The sequence below is a fragment of the Larus michahellis genome, chromosome 2 (assembly GCF_964199755.1).
Source record: "Larus michahellis chromosome 2, bLarMic1.1, whole genome shotgun sequence".
Taxonomy (NCBI): domain Eukaryota; kingdom Metazoa; phylum Chordata; class Aves; order Charadriiformes; family Laridae; genus Larus; species Larus michahellis.
In genome coordinates, this window is record NC_133897.1 from 166,546,608 (window position 1) to 166,571,314 (window position 24,707).

The following is a 24,707-nucleotide window of genomic DNA, read 5'->3' on the forward strand; positions in this document are numbered from 1 at the left end:
ATGTTTCACTAGATACTGTTACAGATATCCAGTGCTGGAGACTCTAAAATCTCCCCAGAAAGTGTTTCAAGCTCCTTATCATTAGACAGCTTTTCTTAATATCTACCCTGATTCTTTCTCACTGCAATTTAAGTCCATTACTTCTTGTTATTCCCATCTGTAATAAACAAAAAAGCTATGATTATTCTTTTCCTCTTTGCAGCAGACTTTTATGTACCAAGAGACTCTTACCTTCACCTCTATCTTCTCTTTTTTAGCTTAACCAACTCTTTCTGTAATCTCCCCTTTGCAGTCAGGCTCGCCATCTCTCAAATCACTCCTGCTTTCCCATAAACTCTCAGTAACGGACCCATGTCTCAAAACGAGTGTCGAATACCAGACAGCATAGTGCAAAACAGATGATTAAACTCTCCTAGTCTAATGTGATGAAGACTCACACTAAAGCCACGTTAGACTGTCAGACAAGTCAGACTCATACAATAATGTGGCATAATAAACTGCCCTGCAATGGGATCACTCCAACTCAGTGTGGCTCATAATCCATCTACCTAAACACAAGCATCTGGATATGAGATGCCCTGTGGTATCTGACACATCCACATGGACCTGGGTGATATGACACAGGCCATGTTTGAGATAATAACAGACCTCACAGTCAGTGGGAGCCTACAGCATCACTGGTCCCATCTTTGGTAGACACATACATGAATCACAACACTTCTTAGATCTCTAGTGAGTATGCAGGGTACCTAGAAGACACACTCAGTGACGGATTCCTACTTTGGATACATCCAGATGACTGCCATCAGCTGAGCTATAATGAATTCTATCCTGATGTTCTTTGCTTGTGGCAAAGATACATAGTACTTGGATTTTGTTTTGCTTAAAATGCAAGGAAACATGGTTAAGATGCGCGATCCTGCATTGCTGAGTACATGCTTGGTGATGCTGCTTAGAGCTCACATGCAGTTATCTGCCAAGCAGCAATAGACCAGTTTTGACCTTCCACTTCACAGAAATATAACATGGGTAATTGACCCATGCTAATAGTCACCAAAAATTAAGTTCAATTGTTTCTTCATTAGTTTCAGAGGTATTTAAATCTTGCATGGCCAGGGAGAAACTTTGCTAATGGGAGGTGTCCCTGCACATAGCAGGGGAGTTGGAACTAGATGATCTTTAAGGTCCCTTCTAACCCAAACCATTCTATGATTCTATGATTCTATGACTCTATAATTCTATGATCAGCAGGACCTCAATCCCTCAGATTAGATTGTCCAGATAACACAATAAAATAAAATAAAATAAAATAAAATAAAATAAAATAAAATAAAATAAAATAAAATAAAATAAAATAAAATAAAAATAGTGAAAAAAAAGCTTTAACACAGAATAAACGGGTATTCTGAAGCAGAATGTTAATTTCTTAAGAGGAAAAAAACCCAAAATACTTGTTATGCATCATGTTATTGGACAGGATACCATTGAGTTGATTTGGAACAAGAAACAAGCAAACTGAAATCATGATCACAGTTTTGTTTTATGTCTGTGGCTACATGGTTGCGTGTTCATCAATATCGCTATCAATGAAGAAGAGATGGAAGAAAAGAGAAACCTGAGTCATTGAACCTGAAATGAAAGCAACTAGAAGGAACTTCGTGGTACTACACTTCTGTCTACTTGAAGGTTTCTTACATCTTTCTCTAAAGCATTTGTGTTCAGACTAATCCTGCTGGCCTTCAGATGTCTAATTCAGGAGCTCAGAAAAGGAAGCCAGCTGTCCTACACTCCCTCCAAAAGCAACAAAGAGAAACAGGCATCTCCAGTTCATCCCACATAACATCAGGATGACAGAATGCCTTGGAAACATTTGACTTAAAGGCAGGAGGGTTCCATTTAGTCTGTGGTTTCTGAGTCTTAGGTGCATGCTTTCCCAGTAATAAGGAATACAGCAAGGTATATTCAGTTATATGAGTACATGGCGTTCATATTCCTTTTAGGTCAAAGAAACTGGAACTTGAAGGAAAATGTGATAATGGTATTTTTTATTATATTGGTGATGATAGCTGAAATCAGTAGTTACTACATCCTTATACTCTTAAATATTCAATAATATACCCTTTACCTTTTAAAGACACAACTGGGAAGATGATCAGGGAAAGCTTGGAGACTATGAGTAGAATTTAAGACTTCTCTGCTTAGAAAAAAAATAAACTTACCTGCATGTTCATGAATTCTCCCCAGTACTATTAAATGAGCAAATATGACCTGTATAGTGGATAGAGCTCTATTCTGCTTCCATTAATGGCAATGAGAAGCGTGCCTTTGACATCAGTGAAAGCCTGAAGTTACAGATGATTTTCTTTTCTTTAAACTCTTTAAAAAAAAGAAGTGTTTCAGGAAAAGAGTAATATCCACAGGGACAGACTCTAAAGAGTAAAGGTAAATGCAGAGCTTATTTTATTTTTTTATATCTTTCAGATCTATGTAAGAAAAATATCATCTACAGTAAAAGGAACTGATGCAAGAATTGCTTCTCATAAATGGACAGCACTATTGGCTAATAAAAAAAGAATGATACATTGTTACTCACTAAGCAAAAAAAGCAAGTTATGGAGAATACACACAAGATGGACTCACTAAAAATGGAGCTACTGCAGTATTTATTGTGACATAAAAAAAAAACATAATAATTTTTTGACCCACTGTATAAATTGTTTTTTCTGAAGAGTCATCTTAAAAAATGTAATAATGAAGTTGTGGTTTTTGAAGAGGGCAGGGTTCCTTTAGATGTTTCCTAGTCTTCTAAAATCATTCCACAGAAGACCTTAATCCCAGTCTGCTCTGCAGTCTGCTCCGTATCTATCCAGGAAGGCATCTAGACAGCAGTAGTGCAGTCTTGCACTGAAACTGTCTCCTTGCATGACGGCCAGGAACTCAGCAGCTTCAACAACGTCTACTCAAGGGACTCCACATTATTTGTGACCTTTTCTGTTCCACTGAGTCATCCAGGATGACTCTGAGTCATCCAAGGAGAGCTCTGATGTTAGTACCAGAATGGTACGAGAGCGCTCAACTGGAGGTGGGCATCTAGCACTTGCTTCTCAAGCTTGGCACCGTCATGCTTGGGGTGCTCAGTATTTTGGCATGACCACCTCCCAGAGATTGAGTTTGTAAGGAGGAAGAGAGGAGGAAGACAAAAGTAGGCTGTGGCACCGTTAGCTCCTAACACTTCTAGCTCAGCTGGCACAGAAATCAGAGTTGTCTTCAAAGGCATTTGTGCGTAACAAGGCACTTTCTTCTCCTTCCTTGTTGGGGGGGATCACAGTATCAGAACACAAATTCTCTGTGTTTTAGCAATATAACAAGAAGCCCCTGACAGCACAGCACTCAAGGAGCAGTGCTTTCTTTCCCACTGTACTTGTGAACTTAAGAAAAGTTTTTGGTAGCGTTGTTTCTCCATGGGCTTTTTGTGGATACAGATGTCTCGTCATGTTTTATACTATGCAATAAAGGCCTTGCTTTGCCTTTGGAGCACCTACTTCAAAAGAGTTTGATGATGGATTTTCACCAGAACCTAAAAATAATGTAATGAAATACATGTGGCTTCCTGATGTTGACAAAAGTTTACTTGGATACAGTACACAGGAACACAGAAAAAGATAAGCTGATGTTAATTACTGCTGGCCTCCATAGGCCATGAATAAGAAGACAAGCCATGAGAACTGATACTACTACATTGTAACTGTAGCAGAAAAAGGTATAAAAAGGTATCAAAATCTTAATTCCAGACAACTGCACACTTTTACATTGAGGATCAACTTTAGAGCTTAAAACCAGCACCGGGTCAGATTTTCTACTTGCATTGAAGCAATTCAAAAAGAAATCAAAAGACTCATGTTGCCGGAAGTCTGAGCAGAACCAGGGAAGGTATAGTTTCCAGATTCATCTTTTTGTATGCTCCTAAGGAAACCAAAACCTACTGGCAGATGATTTTCATTTGGATGAATGTCTGAAAGAAGTTTCTCTCCATTTACTAAGAGTGATAATGGGACATTTCCAGTGCTAACTCAACCTCCTACATTTTTAGATTAGTTTGATTCACTGAGATCACAGATGTAATTTTTCATTACATCAGTGTTAATTATAATGTAGGAACTAAGCCTGCAGAACTTGTTCACTAGTGATTTGTCTATCAAGAAATAAAACCAAGAGTAATGATAAAGAAAGTACTGGAGCTGCTTCTAAGACAGAACTGATATGGAATCATAGAATCATAGAATAGTTTGGGTGGGAAGAGACCTTTAAAGGCCATCTAGTCCAGCCCCCTGGCAATGAGCAGGGACATCTTCAACTAGATTAGGTTGCTCAAAGCCCCGTCCAACCTGGCCTGGAATGTTTCCAGGGATGGGGCATCTCCGACCTCTCTGGCAAACCCATTCCAGTGTTTCACCACCCTCATTGTAAAAAATTTCTTCCTGATATCTACTCTAAATCTTCACTCTCTAAGTTTAAAAACATTACCCCTTGTCCTATTGCAACAGGCCTTCCTAAAACTTTGTCCCCATCTTTCCTGTGGGCCCCCCTTTAGATACTGGAAGGTAACTATAAGGTCTCGCCAGAGCCTTCTCTTCTCCAGGCTGAACAACCCCAACTCTCTCAGCCTGTCCTCATAGCAGAGGGGCTCCAGCCCTCTGATCATTTTTGTGGCTCTCCTCTGGACCTGCTCCAACAGGTTCATGTCCTTCTTGTGCTGAGGACTCCAGAGATGGACGCATTACTGCAGGTGGGTTCTCACCAGAGTGGAGCAGAGGGGCAGAACCACCTCCCTCAACTGGCTTGTCATGCTTCTTTGGTGCGTCCCAGCATACAGTTAGCTTCTGGGCTGCAAGCGTACATTGTTGGCTCATGTCCAGCTTTTCAACCACCAACACAACCAAGTCCTTTTCGGCAGGGCTGCTCTCAATCCCTTCATCCCCAGCTTGCGCTCATACCAGGGATTGCCCCAACCCAGATGCAGGACCCTGCACTTGGCCTTGTTGAACCCCATGAAGTTCACACAGGCCCACTTCTCAAGCCTGTCTTGGTCCTTCTGGATGGCACCCCATCCCTCAAGACTGTCAACTGCACCACTCAGCTTGATGTCATCTGCAAACTTGCTGAGGGTACACTCAATCCCACTGTCTATATCTGGTTTACATGGCAGGACTGCCTGGATTTAGGGCTCCCTAAGAGTATTTGAGTGATATATTGCACAGAGCTGCTTCCAAAAAAAAACCAAACCCTAAATGTATTTTGTCCATGAAATAATTTTATCCTCTAGCAAACAGGTGCAAATCTCAAAAAAGCACTAGGACCTAATGAATACATAGGACCTATGTCTCATCTGGCCATGTACATGGATGTCTGGTTTTTCATAGTTTTCATAACTTGAATCATTGGACTCAACATACATTCCTCTCTTAGCCTGAATATAGTGCAAAAAAGGAAGAAACTGCACCAAAACAAATCATATATTAATTTCCTACAAAACTACAAGTGCAAGGCCCAGTTAAATGTTTTCCAACTTGTGCTGTTTTAATAGCCTACAAAGATTTGCATCTCTCTGTGTAGTTGCCAGTCTCTTTTGTTGACCAGGGGGTCCATAGGGAGTCTACAACCCAAAATTTGCTCCATTGCTAGATGAGAAAAATCCAGAGCAAGCTCTGTTTGTGTCAAATTATCTGTGTCCAAAATATCTGTTTTATGTTAGAGAAGATTATAAATACATCCAAGTCATGGATTTTTAGCTTGTTACGCCCCATCTTTTATGTAGAAAAAAAAGTCAGTTACAAGATTTTCACTTTATCTCACTACTAAGTCATGTTTTTTGGATTAAAGAGGTAAAATCAGTTCTCCTGATGTTTTTTAACTATCAAGCAGAATGAAAAAAATTGGCTTGCTTGATATTAGAATCCAATAAAAATATGATGAATAATATTTAGCACTAATCTTTCTTTTTTCTTTTCCCCCCTCCCCCCAAACTTCTGTATAACTATTAGCATATAACTACATATTGGGTGTCCGTGTCCAGGTGTTGGCAGAAGTGGCCTCTGTGCGAAGACGCTATGCGTTATCCTGGGCCAGACACAGCCAGTTCCATCCCTTTAAGCCTGTCAGTTCAGCCAATTTTCCATCCAAGTTTTTTTCTCACTTATCAAGACCCTATCTCATCATTTGGTTATATGTATCCATACCTGATACATCCACACACATACTTTGATGTCTAAGATTTTATTATAGTCATGGTAGAATCACTCAACTCCCCCCATAGACTATCAAGTGAATCAAATTGCTCCAAAGTACACATTTACTGGTAAGTCAGCTGAATCTTTTTCCAGTCTCTATTGACTGTACTAAGCTGGTGATTCATTTGCCCCTACACAAGCATCCCAGTATCGTCTGATGCTTCCAGTGTCATCTGAGGTGACCTTCAGCTGCCAGCCCATGAGGCTGTGGGTTTCCTGTAGCTCCTGTCTCACGTCTTTCAGCCTTACATGGCTGTTCGGGATTCCCAAGTGTATCTCTAATGGCACTAGATGCCTGCGTTGGGCAGCTGAATTGTACCATCTGTCTGTATCAAATACAAAAGGAATTTAGACACTCAAATCAGATGAAGGTCCCTACAGAGCAGACAGATAAAGTCAGGTGTTTTCAATTCAAACTAAACCACAACCAAGTTTACTCCTTCAGATGTTTAGGGAAGCACTGATACATGTCATCTTATTGTGAATCAGGTGTAGACATTGAAAACGTATTTTCTGTGGCCTGCATCCTTTCACATCATGGCATCTGACCCGAAAAGCCAGTGAGAGCTGTGCTTAGTTACCATATTCCATGTGAGGAAGTGAGGAGGAAGCCTGTCAACCCCAAACTATCGGTTGTATGCACAGATGCATCAGCCCAGTAGGGAAGATAAGAATGATTGAATACTGTCAAAGACAGGGTTGAGCTGCCCAACTTGAAGTCATAGCAGTGTGTGATGCAGAACAAACAGAAGAGACATCAGAGTTGACCATACAAGAACAAGCCATGGCCTAGCAGCAGCACCTCTTTTTCTACAAATCTTCTAAATAAGGACAATCCTTACATGATATAATTGCAGAAAATGTTTCTCTGGAAACTAGGAAGTCCAGTCTTTCTCATTACCTTTGTCTAAGGAAATCCTTTATCTCCCTAAAGAAAAATGCACAATTACTTTTTCAAAGTAAAATGAAATCCTATTTTGTCTCACTCTCCACTAAACTCCACGCTTTTACTTCTTAATTTCAAAATATCTTCAAGAACTTTGCGTGCTACTGAAGTCAGATTTAGTGATACTATGATTCACTCTCTTTTTTCCTCTTGAACATAAGTTGTACTTAACAACTCCTGTTCTCCAATTCTGATAGTGCCAGGCCATGACCTGATAGCTGTGCTACAAATGCATCTAACCAGGCCTGTGATTACTTTCAGGAATATGGAAAAGACTTTGATTAAAGTGCTTCCAGGTTTTTTTCAAAATGGAAATAAAAGCAATTTCATTTTCTGTAACTTCTCTCTCCTTACATGCAATTTTCCCTTCATGATCAATATAGTTATTAAAACACAACAGGGGAATACGTATTTACTTTCTCAGCTACTTCTGACCATTTGAGATGCCCCAGGTTCTCTGTAACATTTAAACATACCTGGCAAAGGTGACTTTGATTTTGGGGGGAACAACAGGCTTCCACAGTGGAAGCCAGAAACACAGCAGGATTCTGTACTCTGCACAAAAGAATAATAAATATTTTTTTTTAGGCAAAGAAATTAAATCCTAGCTGCCTAGTAGTTAAGTGCTTTTGTGAAGGTACTTATCTATCAGCATGAAAGCAAGATGTTCACCTCTAGGGCACTATTCATCATAGACTAAGGTACAATATCCAAGAGAAGCAGGATGAACTGTCTTCCAGAAGAATGTTGTGCTGGCTTTGGCTGGAATAGAGTTAATTTCCTTCATAGTAGCTAGTATGGGGCTATGTTTTGCATTTGTGCTGAAAACAGTGTTGATAATATAGAGATGTTTTGGTTAGTGCTGAGCAGTGCTTAGGCAGGTTCAAGACCTTTTCTACTCCTCACACCGCCCCTCCAGCGAGTAGGCTGGGGGTGCACAAGAAGTTGGGAGGGGACACAGCTGGGACAGCTGACCCTAACTGACCAAAGAGATATTCCATACCATATGTTGTCATGCTTAGCATATAAATCTGGGGAAGAAGAATGAAGAGGGGAACTTTCAGAGCGATGGTGTCTGTCTTCCCAAGTAACCATTATGCGTGGTGGAGCCCTGCTTTCCTGGAGATGGCTGAACACCTGCCTGACGATGGGAAACAGTGAATTCATTCCTTGCTTTGTTTTGCTTGTGTGTGCGGCTTTTGGTTTACCTATTAAACTGGCTTTATCTCAGCATGTGAGTTTTCTCATTTTTACCCTTCCAATTCTCTTCTCCATCCCACCTGGGGGTAGTGAGTGAGCAGCTGAGTGGGGCTCAGTTGCCGTCTGGGGTCAAACCAGGAAAGCTTAGCAAAGAAGCTTAGCTTGTCTTGTACTAGCTGCCTAAATTTTAAGTACCAAGCTAGATGAGATGACAATATATTGACTATAGCTTCCTACACTGTCCCTATGAGCTGACAAACCGATTTTTATGAGAACCAAGTAAAACATCAAGGCACAGAAATCAGAATATAAATCCCCATACAGGAATTCAACTATTAATTTCACTCTGGCTTTGAAAACCAATGTGGCATCTTTACTGACGCTAATTTTCAAAACTTGATGAAATACCTCAGGAATGGTGGCACTGTTTGGACGGTGTCCCTGTGCCAGAAAGTAGTAACTCGGAAAGGGAACAGAAAAACACTGCTGCCTGCATGTGAAGATATTCAGAGGAGGTTTCCAGTATGAACACTGACCAAGCTCGACCATTTTGCTGTTTGATGAGATCTGACAAGCTCACAGCCCAGTGTAATACCACTTCAGGCTATACAGCTGGTACTCCAATCAGCATACTTATTTTCTGCTCCTGGTTTTCATCAGATCCAGGTTAGGTATACTTTTCCAGTGCTAATATTCCTAATTTCCTGGTATTCCTAGCCCATTAAGAGGCAAGTTTTATACCATTTCTCAAAGCTTTGACCTTTGGGCAATGCAATTGATTATGTGTGCTGCCACTGGGCACAAGGATGAGTCTAAGTAAGTGTGGTTTTCCACTCAGTAACCAAGGATTTCCATTCCCTCCTCTGTTAAATGAGGCCATTAAGAGAACTGTAACTCACTAGTTTATGCCACTGTCAGCAAGGGAAAATTGCTTTTTAATCTCTGACCCCCTCAAAATGAAATTGTACCCTGGAAAGAGATTTTGTTAAACAAATGAAATAGAAAAAACAAAAGACAGTATGCGATTTCTTTCTGCCATCTCCGAATTGTCACAAATCAGACTTGTTCAGCTTTGACACGTAAAATCCTTGCCTGTGAAATGCTGAATCCAGACCGCTGTGTATAAGGTAATGGATATTCCTAAAGCTTGACTAGATGCAGTCCCGGTGCTGGATAACACTAAGGTGAATGATCACTACACACCACAGCTACCCACTCATTTTCTCACCAGCCAAAGCAGCTTCATCAGCCATGGCTCACCACTAAATTTGCCCCCAACACTTCTGTCATATCCTTCCCTTCTCCTCCACTCTTGCCCTTTCTATTTCCTCCTTGAGAGAGGAGCAATTTGCACTTAAATAAAAACGTGAGATCAAAATAGACAATTTTTTTTTTCTCTTCCAAAAATCCCACTGTCCGTGGTTTACAATAAAAGAAAGAAAGATTAAACTACCACCTGGCTGCGTCAACTCTCTCTTTTTGATGGTACAAATGAAGAGAAGTCCAGCTGTAATTACAAATAGCCTGAAAGATTTTACGTTCACATGCAACAGCACCCAATTGCATGACATCAAAAAGCTCTAAACAAACCTTTTCCCAATAAATATTTAATCACAGAGATCCATTATTTACAGAAAAAAAAAAAGAAGATAGGTTTAAATAAATGTTATGGCTTGGACCTCAGTGAGGTTAAGTTGCTGCATTCACACAGCTCATTTATCACTTGGACTGCCGCTGCTGTGAACACCATTTCCTATGGTAAACAGCTGTTTTTTAAATGGGTTGCATTAAAATACAGTAAAAAAACACACACAAACAAAAGTTGCTTCAAAATAAAACACTCTTAAATCTGAAAACTCAGCCTGTCTTTTCACAGGGATCTGATGGAGCAAGGAAAAAGGGAAGCACGAGTTTTATCCCAACCACCTGAGGCTGCTGCCGTTTTGTCGAGGGAAGGTAATGGGTGAACAATTTAATTGTTCAAAGCATTGCCCCAGCCAGCCTTGCTCGCTGTCCACAGCACATTGCCAAGAGAAAAGAAGCCTTAAAGTAAGGGCAGGTATGCAGCAAGGAGTTGCTTCAAGGCTCCGTGGTGGTACAGAACACGTAGGGGCACATTTGATAGGTGATACAGGCGAACATCCCTACGTGGTAGGTTTTGAGCAATCTGGGGCAAGGAAATTAGTGGGATCGTTATAAGGGAAGGGACTGTTTGAAGCAGTAGTGCTGCTGACAGCCCTGCATCAACAGGGAAGGACTGAGAGATTGGAATTGAGAGCGAAAATGAAAAGATATGGCTTAATGGGAGAGGGAAGGGGTGGGAGGAAAACAAGTGCTATGGAGGAGAAATTGCTTTGAAGTTGAAGAAATCAGTTCTGAGGGGGAAGCCCAGGCAGAGGTTTCTGAACTGAGCCAGTGTGAGTGTGTTGCAGTGGCCTGAGAAACAGAAAGTAGAAAGGGACTGCAAATTGGTTGTTTTTTTAGAGATTGAGGCAATTTAGAGAGGACTTCTTTTACTAACTGAAGATTGCGGCACAGAATCATGAGGACTCTGGTTGATGGCAAACTTCCCTTCTGCTGCTGAAGAGGGGGATTAAGGCTCAGTCATGTAATTACACAGTCTCTTCAGTAATGGCTTTTGCTCGGAGTCCTCATAGAGCTCTGAGTTCCTCTTGCAGCTTTAATTCAGCTCCCATCACTTTCACAGGCAGAAACCGCCAGAAGAAAGAGTAGCTTCATAATCCCCCGAAAAAAAACTTCCAAGTGCTAATTACCCAGAGAAGAAGCAAACTCAGCCACGCTCACGCTGGTGACAGACACAGCTAAGCAACAGCTACATGAGGTTGATTGTATACACTGCATCGTATAGTTAGCAGTAGGTTGTGAGTACATCTCGGTCCCAAATCTTACAAGCATCTAGTTTCTTCTTGTCTTAAGACATTAAGTAGTTTCGAAGCTGCATTTGCATCAAGATATTCCAGCCACGCCAGTCTACTGGGACTTTGTAATCCCATCATATTGTGGTGCCAACCAACTGTACATCGTAGTTGTAAAGCTATTCGCTTTAAGGCGATTTAACGACAGTGTAAGTCAAGCCCTTAGGGCATACCCATAGGGAAGAGGAGAAGACAATCTTCATTATCACAGTATTTATAAGTAGCAAGTGCTTCAAGAGGCTAGCAGTCCAGGAAATTTCAAAGACTCTGAAAAAGTGATTTTGGAAACTCAAATTTTCTTTCTTTTTTAAATTACCGGTAAGTTATTTGTGCAAAAGTTGAAGCCAGCCCTTTATTGGTGGTGCCCAGGCAATAAGACCTCTCTGCAAATGTCACAGATTTATGAGGCTTTTTTCCCTTAAAGCTCCAGTGTTCAAAGTGCCTCTCTGTGTATCCCTGAAAGCCAGACCCAGGAATTGCTTCTTTACAGGAAAAAACCTCATTGTTCTTAGACTATACAAGTGGGTCACTGAACTGTTGCTTGCCTTTGCAATGCCAGTGAATCCAAATTAGCTTGACTTCCAGAGAGGGTATAGGGAAGGAAAGCAACCTGCATTAATCAGAGCAACACAAGCAGCTCTTCCAAAACAAATTAGCTTCAGCAGTCAGCACACAGAGTCCTTCAGTCAGTGCCGCCAAACTGAACTTAGGCCAAACTTTGCATCAAAAAGAGTAACTGGTTTAATATGTATCTGTGGAGTCTGCATTTGTTTCTTTTTCTTCCCCTCAATCCATCTGCAGGAAGCTATGAACAAACTGAGCAAAGTAAAACTGCTCATCTCGTTGCAGTCAGCCCTTCTGTGTGATGTTAATCCCATCTAAGCTTGTCTCAAAGGCAGGTGCTGAGACCACTGGGCATCTTGGTCCCCCCCTTTTGCCAATAAAGGGACAGGTTTTATGCAAGGGATTCATTTTCCTTTGAAATGTTTTCATGTAATTGCTATCATCTGGACTTAATAGACAAGGCATCTCCAGAGAGGCAATCATCTGACCTATGTTAGACATACAACATCATAGAATAATGGGATGGTTAGAGTTGGAAGGGACCTTAAAGATCATCCAATTCCAACACCCCTGCCATGGGCAGGGACACCTCCCACTAGACCAGGCTGCTCAAAGCCTCATCCAGCCTGGCCTTGAACACCTTGTGTAGTGAAAAGTAGGACAACAAAGTAAAATTGTCAAGTTTTGTGACAGAGGGGTTTCGTATGGCAATAGGTCTCTGTTCCTCTGCTCCTGGTATCAATATCCAACATTAATGTTTTCATCTGCATTTTGACCAGTGGCCAGTTACACCTACCTCATTTTGCAGCCTGCATGTACCTGTCCAGTTGAAAGGGGGAAGATGTGTCAGCCCATGGGGTAGGAGATGGCAGGGAACAGAGAGGAGAAAAGCAGAAACATTTGCACAGCTGTCTACTGCTCCCCTCCCTGGGCAGAGAGCAGGGGCTGGCTGTGGGCTGCACTAAGCCACCGAGCAGTATTGATCAGCCTGAAATTTGGCCACCACTACCTTACTTACCATATATTTCCCTCATATGTTCTCTATTACTGTTTTACATTTTATTGTTTTGTTTTCTGCGGTTTTTGGAGGGGTTTTTTTGTGGGTGGGTCATGAGTTTAGATGGGGGCCGTGAGAATTCACACAAAGTAATAAACCACTACTGCTAGCACACACATCTCAAGATGAAGGAGCACCTTTCAAAATTTAAAATGCAGACAAAGGGGCTCAGCAGGAAGATATTTACATTTGTTCAAACATTTCTATCATTGCAGAAAAACTAAATGCCTAATTTTGTACTAGTTAAAGAAAAGCTACTTACCGGCGCTTTTTTATGTTAATGTACAGGTTGGAACTGGTGCTCCAAGTTGTATTGTTGAAATGAGTGCACAGCATTATATGCAAACATTATGCTAAATAAACAGCCACTTAATCTTTATTCCTGACAGAAATCCATTCATTACGGTCTACAGTAAGTCTTAAACTGGAATGTTTCAGCGATGTTGACATTTCTGATTTCTCAATTTATGTATGTATACATTTGTTGATATACTCATAAGAATACTACACACACACACATACTCATACACATATATACATATAAACAGGGATAAGTAACAAATGTAAGCCAGCCTGCATTTACAAGACAATCACACTGTACTAGAGGTCATAGGTAACAGCCAAATACATTAATGAATTGGCAGTTTAACAAAAAAATGAAAATTACTCAGTAAAATTCAAAAAATAGTCTGCTTTTAATGTCTGAGCAGCACAGAAGAGCGCAGAGAGAATTTAAAGTGCATAAAGCCATGGCAGCTCTCTTGAAAGCAGCTCACCCACAAAGCTTCCTGGCTGATCAATTTGATCTGATTTGATTTGATTTGATCCCAGATCCATCCTAGATACTTCTAAAGCAGTCCCAAATCACACACACAACCTGGAAGTGTGACCTATATCCCACTGCATTCTCCATGCCTATGCAACTGGTACCAACATAACTTCCTACAAAAGACCTTGAGGGTGCCCAGGACCCTTCCTGTCGCATGATGGGGACAATGTCCTTTTGGATGTCAGATGAGCAGATATCATGGCACATAACAAGAAGGCATCATATGCCATTTGACAAACCCCAGGCAGCAGGCCAATGACTGAAGTCACAAAAACTTCACTCCATTTTCTGTCCATATCTCACGGAACATCATGAAAGAGGTGACAGAGGGCAAGCTGGGGTTGCACACATATGTCTAGTGATCCTCATCCAGTAGTGTACAGGAGACCTACCTGTCCTCTACAGGAGATCTGCATTGCACATTTCCTTTGTCAACCAAATTTTTCTAAGCAATATTTGTCTATACCGGCTTGTTTCAAGGGCAAGGGATACTCTGAAGTGTTTTCCCATAAAAAACAGTCAGTACACATTTAGCACTTAGCAGTGGTTGACTCGCTAAAACTGTCTATATCTTCATCTTGATCAACATATTTGAGGAATAAAGGACCTCCTAACTGAGCAGGCTATTTCAACAGCTCCTGCTGGCTGAAGAAAGCAGATCCTTTCCACTGTGCTGCATTCATTTTCTGCCTGACTACTCTTTGACCTTCTTAGCCAAAATTGTCATTAACTCATTTGCAGCTTTGCGGTCAGCTCTACTGTCAAGTATTAAATTTATTCTTGTCTCCTTTTAGACTTCATGCAGTAAAAACGCAACAGGCTATTTTCAAGGCAAATGCAGGCTTTAATGCAGGGTGACATGCATTATCTTGAATATATATGACTTTAAAATCAAAATGTAGTAAAGACCACACAGTTTCTGCAATATCAAAGTTCCACAAAAGTTGTTCTTATTACGCACAATGGGTAAAGTATGTTTCACCAGAAAATGAGCTGCAGATAATTTTTAGAGCACATTATTCCTTTTCAGTGGAGTAAAATGCCTGTAGCTCTAAATCCTTTAGTCTTGAGGTTTGCCCCAGACCTTCAGAATTCATTATGTTCAGGGGCCAACAAGAGGGCACTATGCACTTCCATGGACTACAGCTACATTTTTGTCATAACAGGACTCCAGCTACATGAAACTCACTTTGGACTTCAACAAACTGATTTATCATTGAGGAATAAAGGAAACTAACAGCTTTTGTTCTGTCAATCCAATGCAAACAACAAGTTTTCCTTTGTTCATTTTCCCTCCCCACTCTCCTTCATCCTTAGAAAGTACTAACTGTAACCATTGAACAGTTCTTTCTGGTCAAGCTACTTTGAAAAAGATTAATATTTGTGTGTGTGTGTTTTATTCTTGCTCCAATGAAGGAAAAAAAAACAAAAAAACAATAAACAAACAAAAACTCTACCCTCAAATTGCCTTTAAAAAGTGCTGAACACCACTCCCATAACCATTATTCACCAACCACATCATGCCTTTTGACAACTCAGTTGTTTTTGAAAAGCACTGCTGCCTGATTATAGGGAAACACTCCAGCAAGAAGGACATATACACTTAAATGATGCTCTTTTTACGATGTCTTTCGAAGAACATCAGTAGCTAATTGTTGAGTTTCCTACTGGTAAATGTATCTTTAATATGCAGATCTCTTAATGACTACTCTGAGGCAAATTGTCAACACTACAGTAATTTAATCATATATATAAGAAAAAAGTTTAGGTCTTACTTAGAGCATGCTTTATCATCTTTCCAGGTAGCACAAATCCAACATAGGCCATGTGCCATGTGGCTCACAGCTGCCAAGTGCTCTCTTTATTTTAAATACTATTACTGAATGTATCCATAGGGGTTTTTAGTCCCACTTACTTGGTGCTGACTGGCTTTTGCCAACTGCTCATTGGCTGACTCTACATTAGAAGATGCAGTCTCAATGTTGGCTTCAATACTATCTGCAAATTAAGACAACAGAAGATAATTACAGGGTACAAACCTAAAACAAAGACTTTATACCAACAGCAATTCAGGAATTCACTCGTGGGCATAAAGAGATGAGCAGCCTCTTGTTTGCAAACTGTAATACCGCAGGGAAATAGGAATGCCACCCATTTTGATGAACACTTAACCCATCAGTCAGTGACTGACATCTCTCCATGTGTTCCTAGACAGGAGGGAGGTTAGCAGATCATCCTTCTCCCACTGAAACCAATGGGAAGACTGATAGGGAATTCAAAGAAAATCAACTCAAGGCCAGTAAATTTACCAGATTACAGTCAAATTACAGAAGGGACATGGCAGATTGTATTTGACATTATCTCAATATTAGAGCTCAGGGATAAGACTAATTTCAGTACATGTGGATTATGACCATCCCCAGGTGTCTGCACTTGAGTAAGTCACCTTGGGCACTATCACAGTCAACAGAGAGCAAGTCCGCACTGCAGAATTCATCCCACTCTACAGCAGGTGCCTGCCATTGGTCAGACAAATCACAACCTAAACTCCTGGATCACATTTTGAAGCTGCAAGACGGGGGTTCTGTACAGATGGCAACAGATTGAGACACATTGCTAGTACCTAAAATTAAGGGAGAAGAATCTCACCCTAGATTGCTAGGTCTGACATTGGGGCAAGCTGGAGGAACCACAGGGAGTCAAAATGAGACTAGAAAAGAACGATTATCAGCTACAGGTTGCAGCTGACAGCTCCCCATTTCCATCAAGGACAAGTATTAACGTTGACCCCAGAGCTGTGCTTAGAAAGCCAGACACCCATGCCATAAAAGCTGCAAATAAGGGTTTGTGTTTCTATCAGAAATCTTAGAAGTCTTGACCAGCTTGTCCCCCAAGAGTCATGCAGGCAATAATTTCTGGCCACAATGGAAAAAAAAGTATGTCCATTTGGTCTGCTTCTCTGTGTTTTAGAGGAGATTTTACACCATGGAGTATATGAAAATGGTCAAGAGGAATTCAATCACAGGCAGACATTTGAGAATAAAGTTCCAGGGATTTATCTAATCCTTAATAAAATTAATGGAAATTCTTCAACTGATGGTATTAGGAGGTGGATTAAGACATGCCACAGAAGATTTAAGTAATTTCTTCTTTTATTTTTGAAGGAAAGACCATTAATCACACTGGCCACTTTTGTAATGGGTAAAGAAATGAAGGTTTGCAGACTAACTGCGGAAAGTGTATTCAGGATTTCCCATTTTTAAGCGAAACAGTGTTGCAAGTCTGTTAATGTAATTCTGCATTTCTGATAACTCAACTTGAAAAAAAAAACCCACCCAAACAAACAAACAAAAAAACCCACAAAACCAAAACAAAACAAAAGAGCAAAGAGACCGGAAACCAACAGAACCATGGAAAAAACAAACTTCATCTTAACACTTGGAAACCTCTTAAAAGTCTTGTATTACACCTGGGAGAGATGTTTTTCCATTCCTTTTATTTTATATTATGCATGCTGTAATGCACAAGAAAAAAACTACACAGCCAGCACTTTTATAGATTGATATACCATAATTTTATTGGCCATATCCAATGCTTCTCAAACCATTCTTATTAAGACTTTAACACCGTGGACCTTGGTTGGCATCACTGACCTCTGCCCAAATGCTTTTCTTGCATTCAGGACTCAGCAGGAAGAGATCAAAAGGCTTCTAAGGAACTCAACCTCTGTCTGTGAAGAAATCAAATTTTCTTCTGCAGAGCCTTAGAAGACCTGCATCCACACACATGCACACATCAGTGTGGCAGCCTTGAAGAGTTTACTTCCAGTATTGCATTGATCTGAAGGCATTTCTTGAAAAGTGTCAGATTTTTCTTTGCAATATCAGTAAAAGAAAAAAAAAAAAAAAGGTGCTGAATTACCAAAAGTGATGAACAGGAACATGAATGGCACAACAGCACACTGCAGTGAGCGGCATTTTTACCATGTGGATCTATCCAGGGTCTACCTCACATAGGTGTGCCTGAGAAGCAAGATGTTTCTTGTGAGTGAAACATGGTAGACAGATTTCAGTCTGTCACCTGACAACAATGAGATCTGAGGTGAGTTTACAAGAAAAACCACATCTCCACAAGGGCTATCATGGTCAATTGGTATCACACTTCTTTTTAAAAAGAATAGAATTCCCAGCTCCAGGGCTGGTCCTGATGTCTTTCCAGACAGACATTGAGGTTGACCCACAAATCAGTAATTGGGCATTCTACATATTTTATAGGAGTAACAGTAGAGTGACATTTGATGTTTTCTGGTTAGAATTGAGAAATAGCTGAAAAGTGGTAGATCTATGGGCTAGACTGGCCCCATGGGACAGGGGAGTGCTTTCTTTCTCTGTTTGCATGTTAAGACAGTGCAGCATAATTAGCAACTACAAGTCCTTATCTAATTTCCAGCACTGTGTATATGAGCCTCTCTGCATATGGAAACAACAGGGCACAAGGCAGAGGAACCAAACGGGTTAATAGGTCATTAACACAGGATGAATCAGCCAGAATAACTCACCACTCACCCAAGTGACAAATTCTTAGCTGCCTACTTGTTGATAAGTGTTTACTTCTCTGGTTAAGCATGACTACGTGATGCATAGTTAACCAGATGTTTATACATTCTGTGGAAGTCCGTAAGAACTAGGCACTGGGACAACACCAGTTTGCATGAACTGAAATTCAGGCCCTGATCACTCAAAGCTCCAACGTGCCATAGCTCTCCTACAGCCAAGCTGTGACAGATGTTAGGATGGGGAGATAAGAAGAAAAAAGCTGGGTAAAAAATTGAGTCAAACCTAAGAATATATCCTTCTGGGACACCTGTTAATTTTAGAAGCACAAAACCTGACCAAGTTTTTGGGTTACAAAATACAAAATTATGTAGGAAAGCATCTACCATGTATTAAACTACTTTGTGATGGGATTTGGAAGGGATGAGGGGACTTGGGAAATTTGGAAGGGGTAAAATGAGTGTGCTGAATACCTTGACAATCACGTAATCAAAGTAACAGAACTTGCTCACGTGTCTGATGTTTCTCAAGATCTTAGTGCAGACACCCTTCACTACTCAATGCCTCTTTAAAGGCTGATAGTCCTTAGAAGATTAACCATTTAGGTGTAGAATCATAGAATCATAAAATCGTCTAGGATGGAAAGGACCTTTCAGATCATCAAGTCCAACCATTAACCTAACTCTGACAAAGACACCACTAAACTATGTCCCTCAGCACCACATCTACATGTCTTAAAAATACCTCCAGGGATGGTGATTCCACCACTTCCCCGGGCAACCTGTTCCAGTGCTTGATAACCCTTTCAGTGTAAAAAATTTTCCTAATATCCAGTCTAAACCTCCTCTGGCACAACTTGAGGCCATTTCCTCTTGTGCTATCACCTGTTCCTTGGGAGAAGAGACCAACGCCCAGCTCTCTACAACTTTCTTTCAGGTAGTTGTAGAGATCGAGAAGGTCTCCCCTCAGCCTCCTTTTCTCCAAGCTAAACAATCCCAGCTCCCTCAGACGCTCCTCATAAGACTTCTGCTCTAGAGCCTTCATCAGCTTCGTTGCCCTTCTCTGGACTCACTCCAGCACCTCAATGTCTTTCTTGTGGTGAGGGGCCCAAAACTGAACACAGTATTCGAGGTGCAGGGACTATCAATGTCCCAGTCCTGCTTGCCACACTGTTCCTGATACAGGCCAGGATGGGCCTTCTTGGCCACCTGGGCACACTGCTGGCTCATATTCAGCTGGCAGTCAACCAACCCCCCCAGGTCCTTTTCCACAGGGCAGCATTCCACCCACTCTGCCCCAAGGCTGTAGCGCTGCATGGGGTTGTTGTGACCCAAGCGCAGGACCTGGCACTTGACCTTGTTGAACCTCATACCATTGGCCTCAGCCCACTGATCTAGCCTTTCCATATACCTTTGTAGAGCCTTCCTACCCTCAAGCAGATCAACACTCCTGCCCATATTGGTGTCTGCAAACTTACTGAGGGTGCACTCGATCCCCTTGTCCAGATCATTGATAAAGGTACTAAACAGAACCAACCTCAATACTGAGCCCTGGGGAATACCACTCGTGACTGGCCACCAACTGGATTTAACTCCATTCACCATCAGTCTTTAGTCCTGGCTATCAGCCAACTTTTTACCCAGCGAAGTGTAGGCCCCTTCAAGCCATAGAAGAGCTACAGAGGAGAAATTTATGAAAGATATCCCACTAAAACAAGAGTAATCTCTCTGTGCTTCTCTTGGGGCAGGGGGAAATTACAGCAGGAGCTTAATTTAGCTTCCTTAAATGGCCCTTCAGAGGAATCTAGTGCTTTCCGCTGCCTGCGGGGGGTCCTAAGGAGATTTGCCTGCCTTAGATAAAATTAAACATTGTGAATGTCCCCTTAGCACTGCATGGAATGGGCTAATCATATGTTATGCACTGTGTTTTGCAAACAACTACATTTGGCTTGTATCAGGTGCCTCTGATTGTGCCCCTGTACTCAGCACTGGTGAGGTCTCACCTCGAGTGCTGTGTTCAGTTCTGGGCCCCTCTGTACAAGAGGGACATTGAAGTGCTGGAGCGTGTCCAGAGGAGAGCTACCAGGCTGGTGAGGGGTCTGGAGACCAGGGCATATGAGGAGAGGCTGAGGGAGCTGGGCATGTTTAGCTTGGAGAAGAGGAGGCTGAGGGGAGCCCTCATTGCCCTCTACAACTACCTGAAAGGAGGCTGGAGAGAGGTGGGTGTTGGCCTCTTCTCCCAGGTGAATAATGACAGGACCAGAGGAAATGGTCTGAAGTTGCGGCAGGGGAGGTTTAGATTAGATATTAGGAAGAATTACTTTATTGAAAGAGTGGTCAGGCACTGGAACAGCCTGCCCAGGGAGGTGGTTGAGTCACCATCCCTAGAGGTATTTAAGAAACGTCTAGATGTGGCACTTCAGGGCATGCTCTAGTGGCAGAGATTGTAGGTTGTTTGTGGTTTTTTGTTTGTTTGTTGTTTTTTTTTGTGTGTGTGTGTGTATGGTTGGACTCCATGAACTCAAAGGTCCTTTCTAACCATGAAGATTCTATGATTCTATGATTTTTCCCAACACAGGCTTTCACAAGTAGGATGGATGCATGCTGCATGACCGATATGAGTTGCTGTGACGTTACAGGAGGAGGATGGACCCTGGTGTCACTGTTTCAGCTCACTTGTTCTCCTAACGGGGGAATACCAGCATTAGAATAAGCAAACCTCCCATTTAAAAAAAAAAAAAATAATTTGAAGCAACTTGTAATCTTGAGGCACAGGGAAAAATCTAAAACAAACAAAAAAACACCGAAAAAGCTCTTAAACTCTATAAAAATGAGACACAAATATGTAACGCAATTTAACTAGATGTTTCTACTGATTAACACAGGAAAGCAAGGGAAGGAAAGAGAATTTGGGTCAAATCAGAAGGAAGTAAGTAATAAGTTAATGATGTTAATAAGTCAATGATGGTAATAAGTCAATGATGAATGTGTCACTCCTAGCTATTTCAGTGCATCTTTCTGGTGATTCTCAGCCTCACTTTGCTCACTTTCAGGCTCCGTACCAAGGTACCTTGCTTGGGGATGGAAAGACAAGTATTTTCAGAGGGGCAGTAGGATACTCGATAGCCTGAAAAACACCTGCTGGAGGGGTCTGCCTTTTGCGTTCTCCATTGCCTTTGGTATGAATGGACAGTGACTCTGTTCCCAAATGAGACAAGCCACTCCTGGGGCTGGGATTTTCTGAAGAGCCTGAATCCCACAACAATTTTCTGTCCTCAGTCTGTAATGACAAATTTATGGTACAGTTTGAAAACAAACAAAAAACCTTAAGGCTGTGTTATCGCCATTTTATTAAACTGAGGGACAGGGCTGCACCAAAGCAGATGGTTGTTGCAAACAAATGCACCAAGGAATTAGGAAAAGATTTCTAATTTTCCGGCTAAAGCACATCCTTTCAATATGAGTAGTGAAGCTGGCAGAGCTAACCACCTTTTAGATGTCATTTGATATGATTTTATGACACACTTGTCACACAGAGACTAAAGTCATGATGACCCCAAGGGGTGTCTTTCAACCTTATCTATTTACCTTAGGAGATCAAGCCCCACTAATGACCAACAGGAGTCTTATATGTGGAATTACTGCAGTGACCGTGGCTGGAGTGGGGTTTTTGTCCTAACGTATCAAGGAACAAACTGTATGACCAGCGTCTTTATAGCAGCAACAATGGACTGTTTTCACAAGGCAACATTTTCAGTAAAACCACTTGAAAGACAGGGAAGTGCCTTGAGAATGAGAATTTTGAAATGCTCCCATTTGGCAGTAACCAAAATGGGCCCCTTTAGGTTTCACAGTACACTTTTATTTTTAGCACTTTAATAAGCTTAACCTTCTTTCATCACTCTTACTTCTGGCTAAAAATAATCAATACAACATATTGAGAAGCCAAAAAAAAAAAAAAAGAGTATTTTGGTCATGTATAAAGGTTTATTTCCTAATTAAAAGCCAAATTTTGCAAATTTTGGGTGAAATTGCTTCCAGCATAAAACCAAATTTGGCTGTTCTAATTGCCATGTACTTGTAGAGTTTTAAGTGAGCCTCATTCCACAAACAAAAGACCCTCAGGGTCTCTATAGGCACAACTATGGATGTTAAGGGGATAGAAAACTATGGCACTTCTTCTGGAATGAAGATTAAAATGGCTTAGTGTTGGTCATTTGCAAACTTCAATGTAAACGTTGAGTTATAAATTCCACACACGAGAGGATTTATAAAATAATCTTTCTCATGCACTAAACTAAGGCTAAATGGGTCACATTGGCTTAGATAGTGTAAAGAAATATAAATTTGCAGCTCCATGAGTCATCGGGAGCCATGGTTATTGCTTCTAACAAAAGGCAGACAGCACCTAGCTTTCTATTTGCTTTTAGCAGAGCTCTAATTCTTTCACATGGTAACACACCATGACCCTCAGTGGTAAGGATTTAGGCACTGAACAACCACTCACCCTAATTTTCCAGGCAGGCCTGGAAAGGGAATTTAAACTACCCTAAAATGTCATAACCAGCCCTTCCTGCTGTTTTTATTCAGCCAACAGCCCAGAGCCCCAGTTTGTACAAATAAAAGTGTCTACAAGGTGATGCCAAACATCAGCATAATTTTACAACACTTCAGCTCCTGAGTGATTTACACCGTCCTTGAAATGCATCTTGGAAATATCAAGTATCTGCTACATATGTATGCGCTGAAAAGTGCTATCACCCTGCCAGAGGTTTACCACGCCTGCCAGGATACATCTTCCAGGGATTTAAAATTCAAACGCTGTCCTACGTACATCTATTGGAAAATAGGACATCCTACCAGAGAATAAGGTGCCTCACATCATCTGCTCTGTGGTAAATGGCAGAGTGCAGAAATATTAGCACTTCAGCAGATGTAAAGCAATTTCGCATTCTTTCTTATAGAGAAAAGTGGTCTCAAATTACTGATATTTACCACAGGAGAAGAGTTAGCATATGAAGAGTTCCCTGAGGGTCCATGGTATGGCCTCTGTCCTCATTGCCTGGTGTGCACTTTCAGCTATCTATTGGAGGGGTCCACAGTTCCCATACGATGCTCTCATACGACTCTGGATAATCCAAGGCTCTAGCTTTAATCCCACAAAATCTGCACATGGGAGAATATTATATCAGAACAATAGACCTGATTCTTTTTTTTTTTTCCCATTTCCTTCTTTTTATGATGAAAAAAGAAAAGGTATTTCAACAGGACATTTTGTGTGCAGAAATTTATGGGTATGTCAGATTTTATTTAATTTCCAAAATAATCTCTGAAAGTAATTTGAAGAACAAAACAGCACTCAACCTAGCTTTGATTGGGAAATTCCAGCTACTCGGCTGTAGCACTGTATTTCTTTTTCCTTATGATGTAAACTCAACACTTTTTTTTTAATTCTTAAGACATCGAAGTTGAAGAAAATATTATTTCAAACTGCAATAAGATATGTTTCTTTAAAATGACAAAAAAAGAAAGAAGACATCAAAATAATTATATTTGGTTTTCCAAATCCAGAATTGACATAGTTTGGATAAATACCTTAATTTCAGTTGCATGCAGTATTTTTCAGAAGTCCACTTTTGTCTACAATGAACACAGCGCTCACCTCCCATCACACAGCTGATGGCATAAGCTATCGAGTCCTATAGCTCAGTCAAAGGATAAAAGAAGTGTCAATCTGAGTTTGTCACAGGAATAAATGAGGATGATGGGGGTGTTGATTCCTAGAAATAAATATACTTTATTTATGCTTGCTATCTTGGAAAGATCATATATTTTACCTAAGAAGTAAAGACACTGATATTTACAACCTGCTTGACCCTTTTTACTTTACATGGCTCGTTTGATTTACTTAACATACTCAAGCCATGGCCTCCCAAATACAGCCTGTCTGTGGCAGAGTATAACACCTCCCAGGAGAAATAAAGCAACTGCCTGAGCAGCTTCTGCCCTTATGACAGTTACTGCTCAATTGCAGCATCAGCCGAAAGTGAGGGCACAGCAGTTCCAACTTCCCCAAAAACAACTTTAGATAAATTGGTGTGAGAAGAATCCTACTGGTGGCAATAAACCTCATAAAAGGAAGAGCCTTGTTTCTTGTACAAAATTAGCTGGCTCATTAAGTGCAAGTATACCAGCCCAATCACAGTATGAGGGTCAAACACAGAACAGCAGACAAATCTTTAGGCGCTAGTAAATTTGCAAGTGTGGAGTGACCCATTATTCTTTTTCTTATAAACCACCATGTGCTGTCTTACCAGCACTGTCAGTACTATAGCT

General features: G+C 41.0%; 1 protein-coding gene across 8 annotated transcripts in view; it reads right to left on the reverse strand.

Annotated features, from left to right (window-relative positions):
• The window catches only part of TSNARE1 (t-SNARE domain containing 1), a 521,888-nt gene that overhangs the window by 172,870 nt on the left and 324,311 nt on the right, over positions 1-24,707 (reverse strand). For all 8 annotated transcript variants that reach the window (XM_074577946.1, XM_074577941.1, XM_074577945.1 and 5 more), the window contains one exon: positions 15,735-15,817. In XM_074577946.1, coding sequence (XP_074434047.1) covers positions 15,735-15,817 — 83 coding nt within the window. The remainder of the gene's footprint in view (positions 1-15,734; positions 15,818-24,707) is intronic.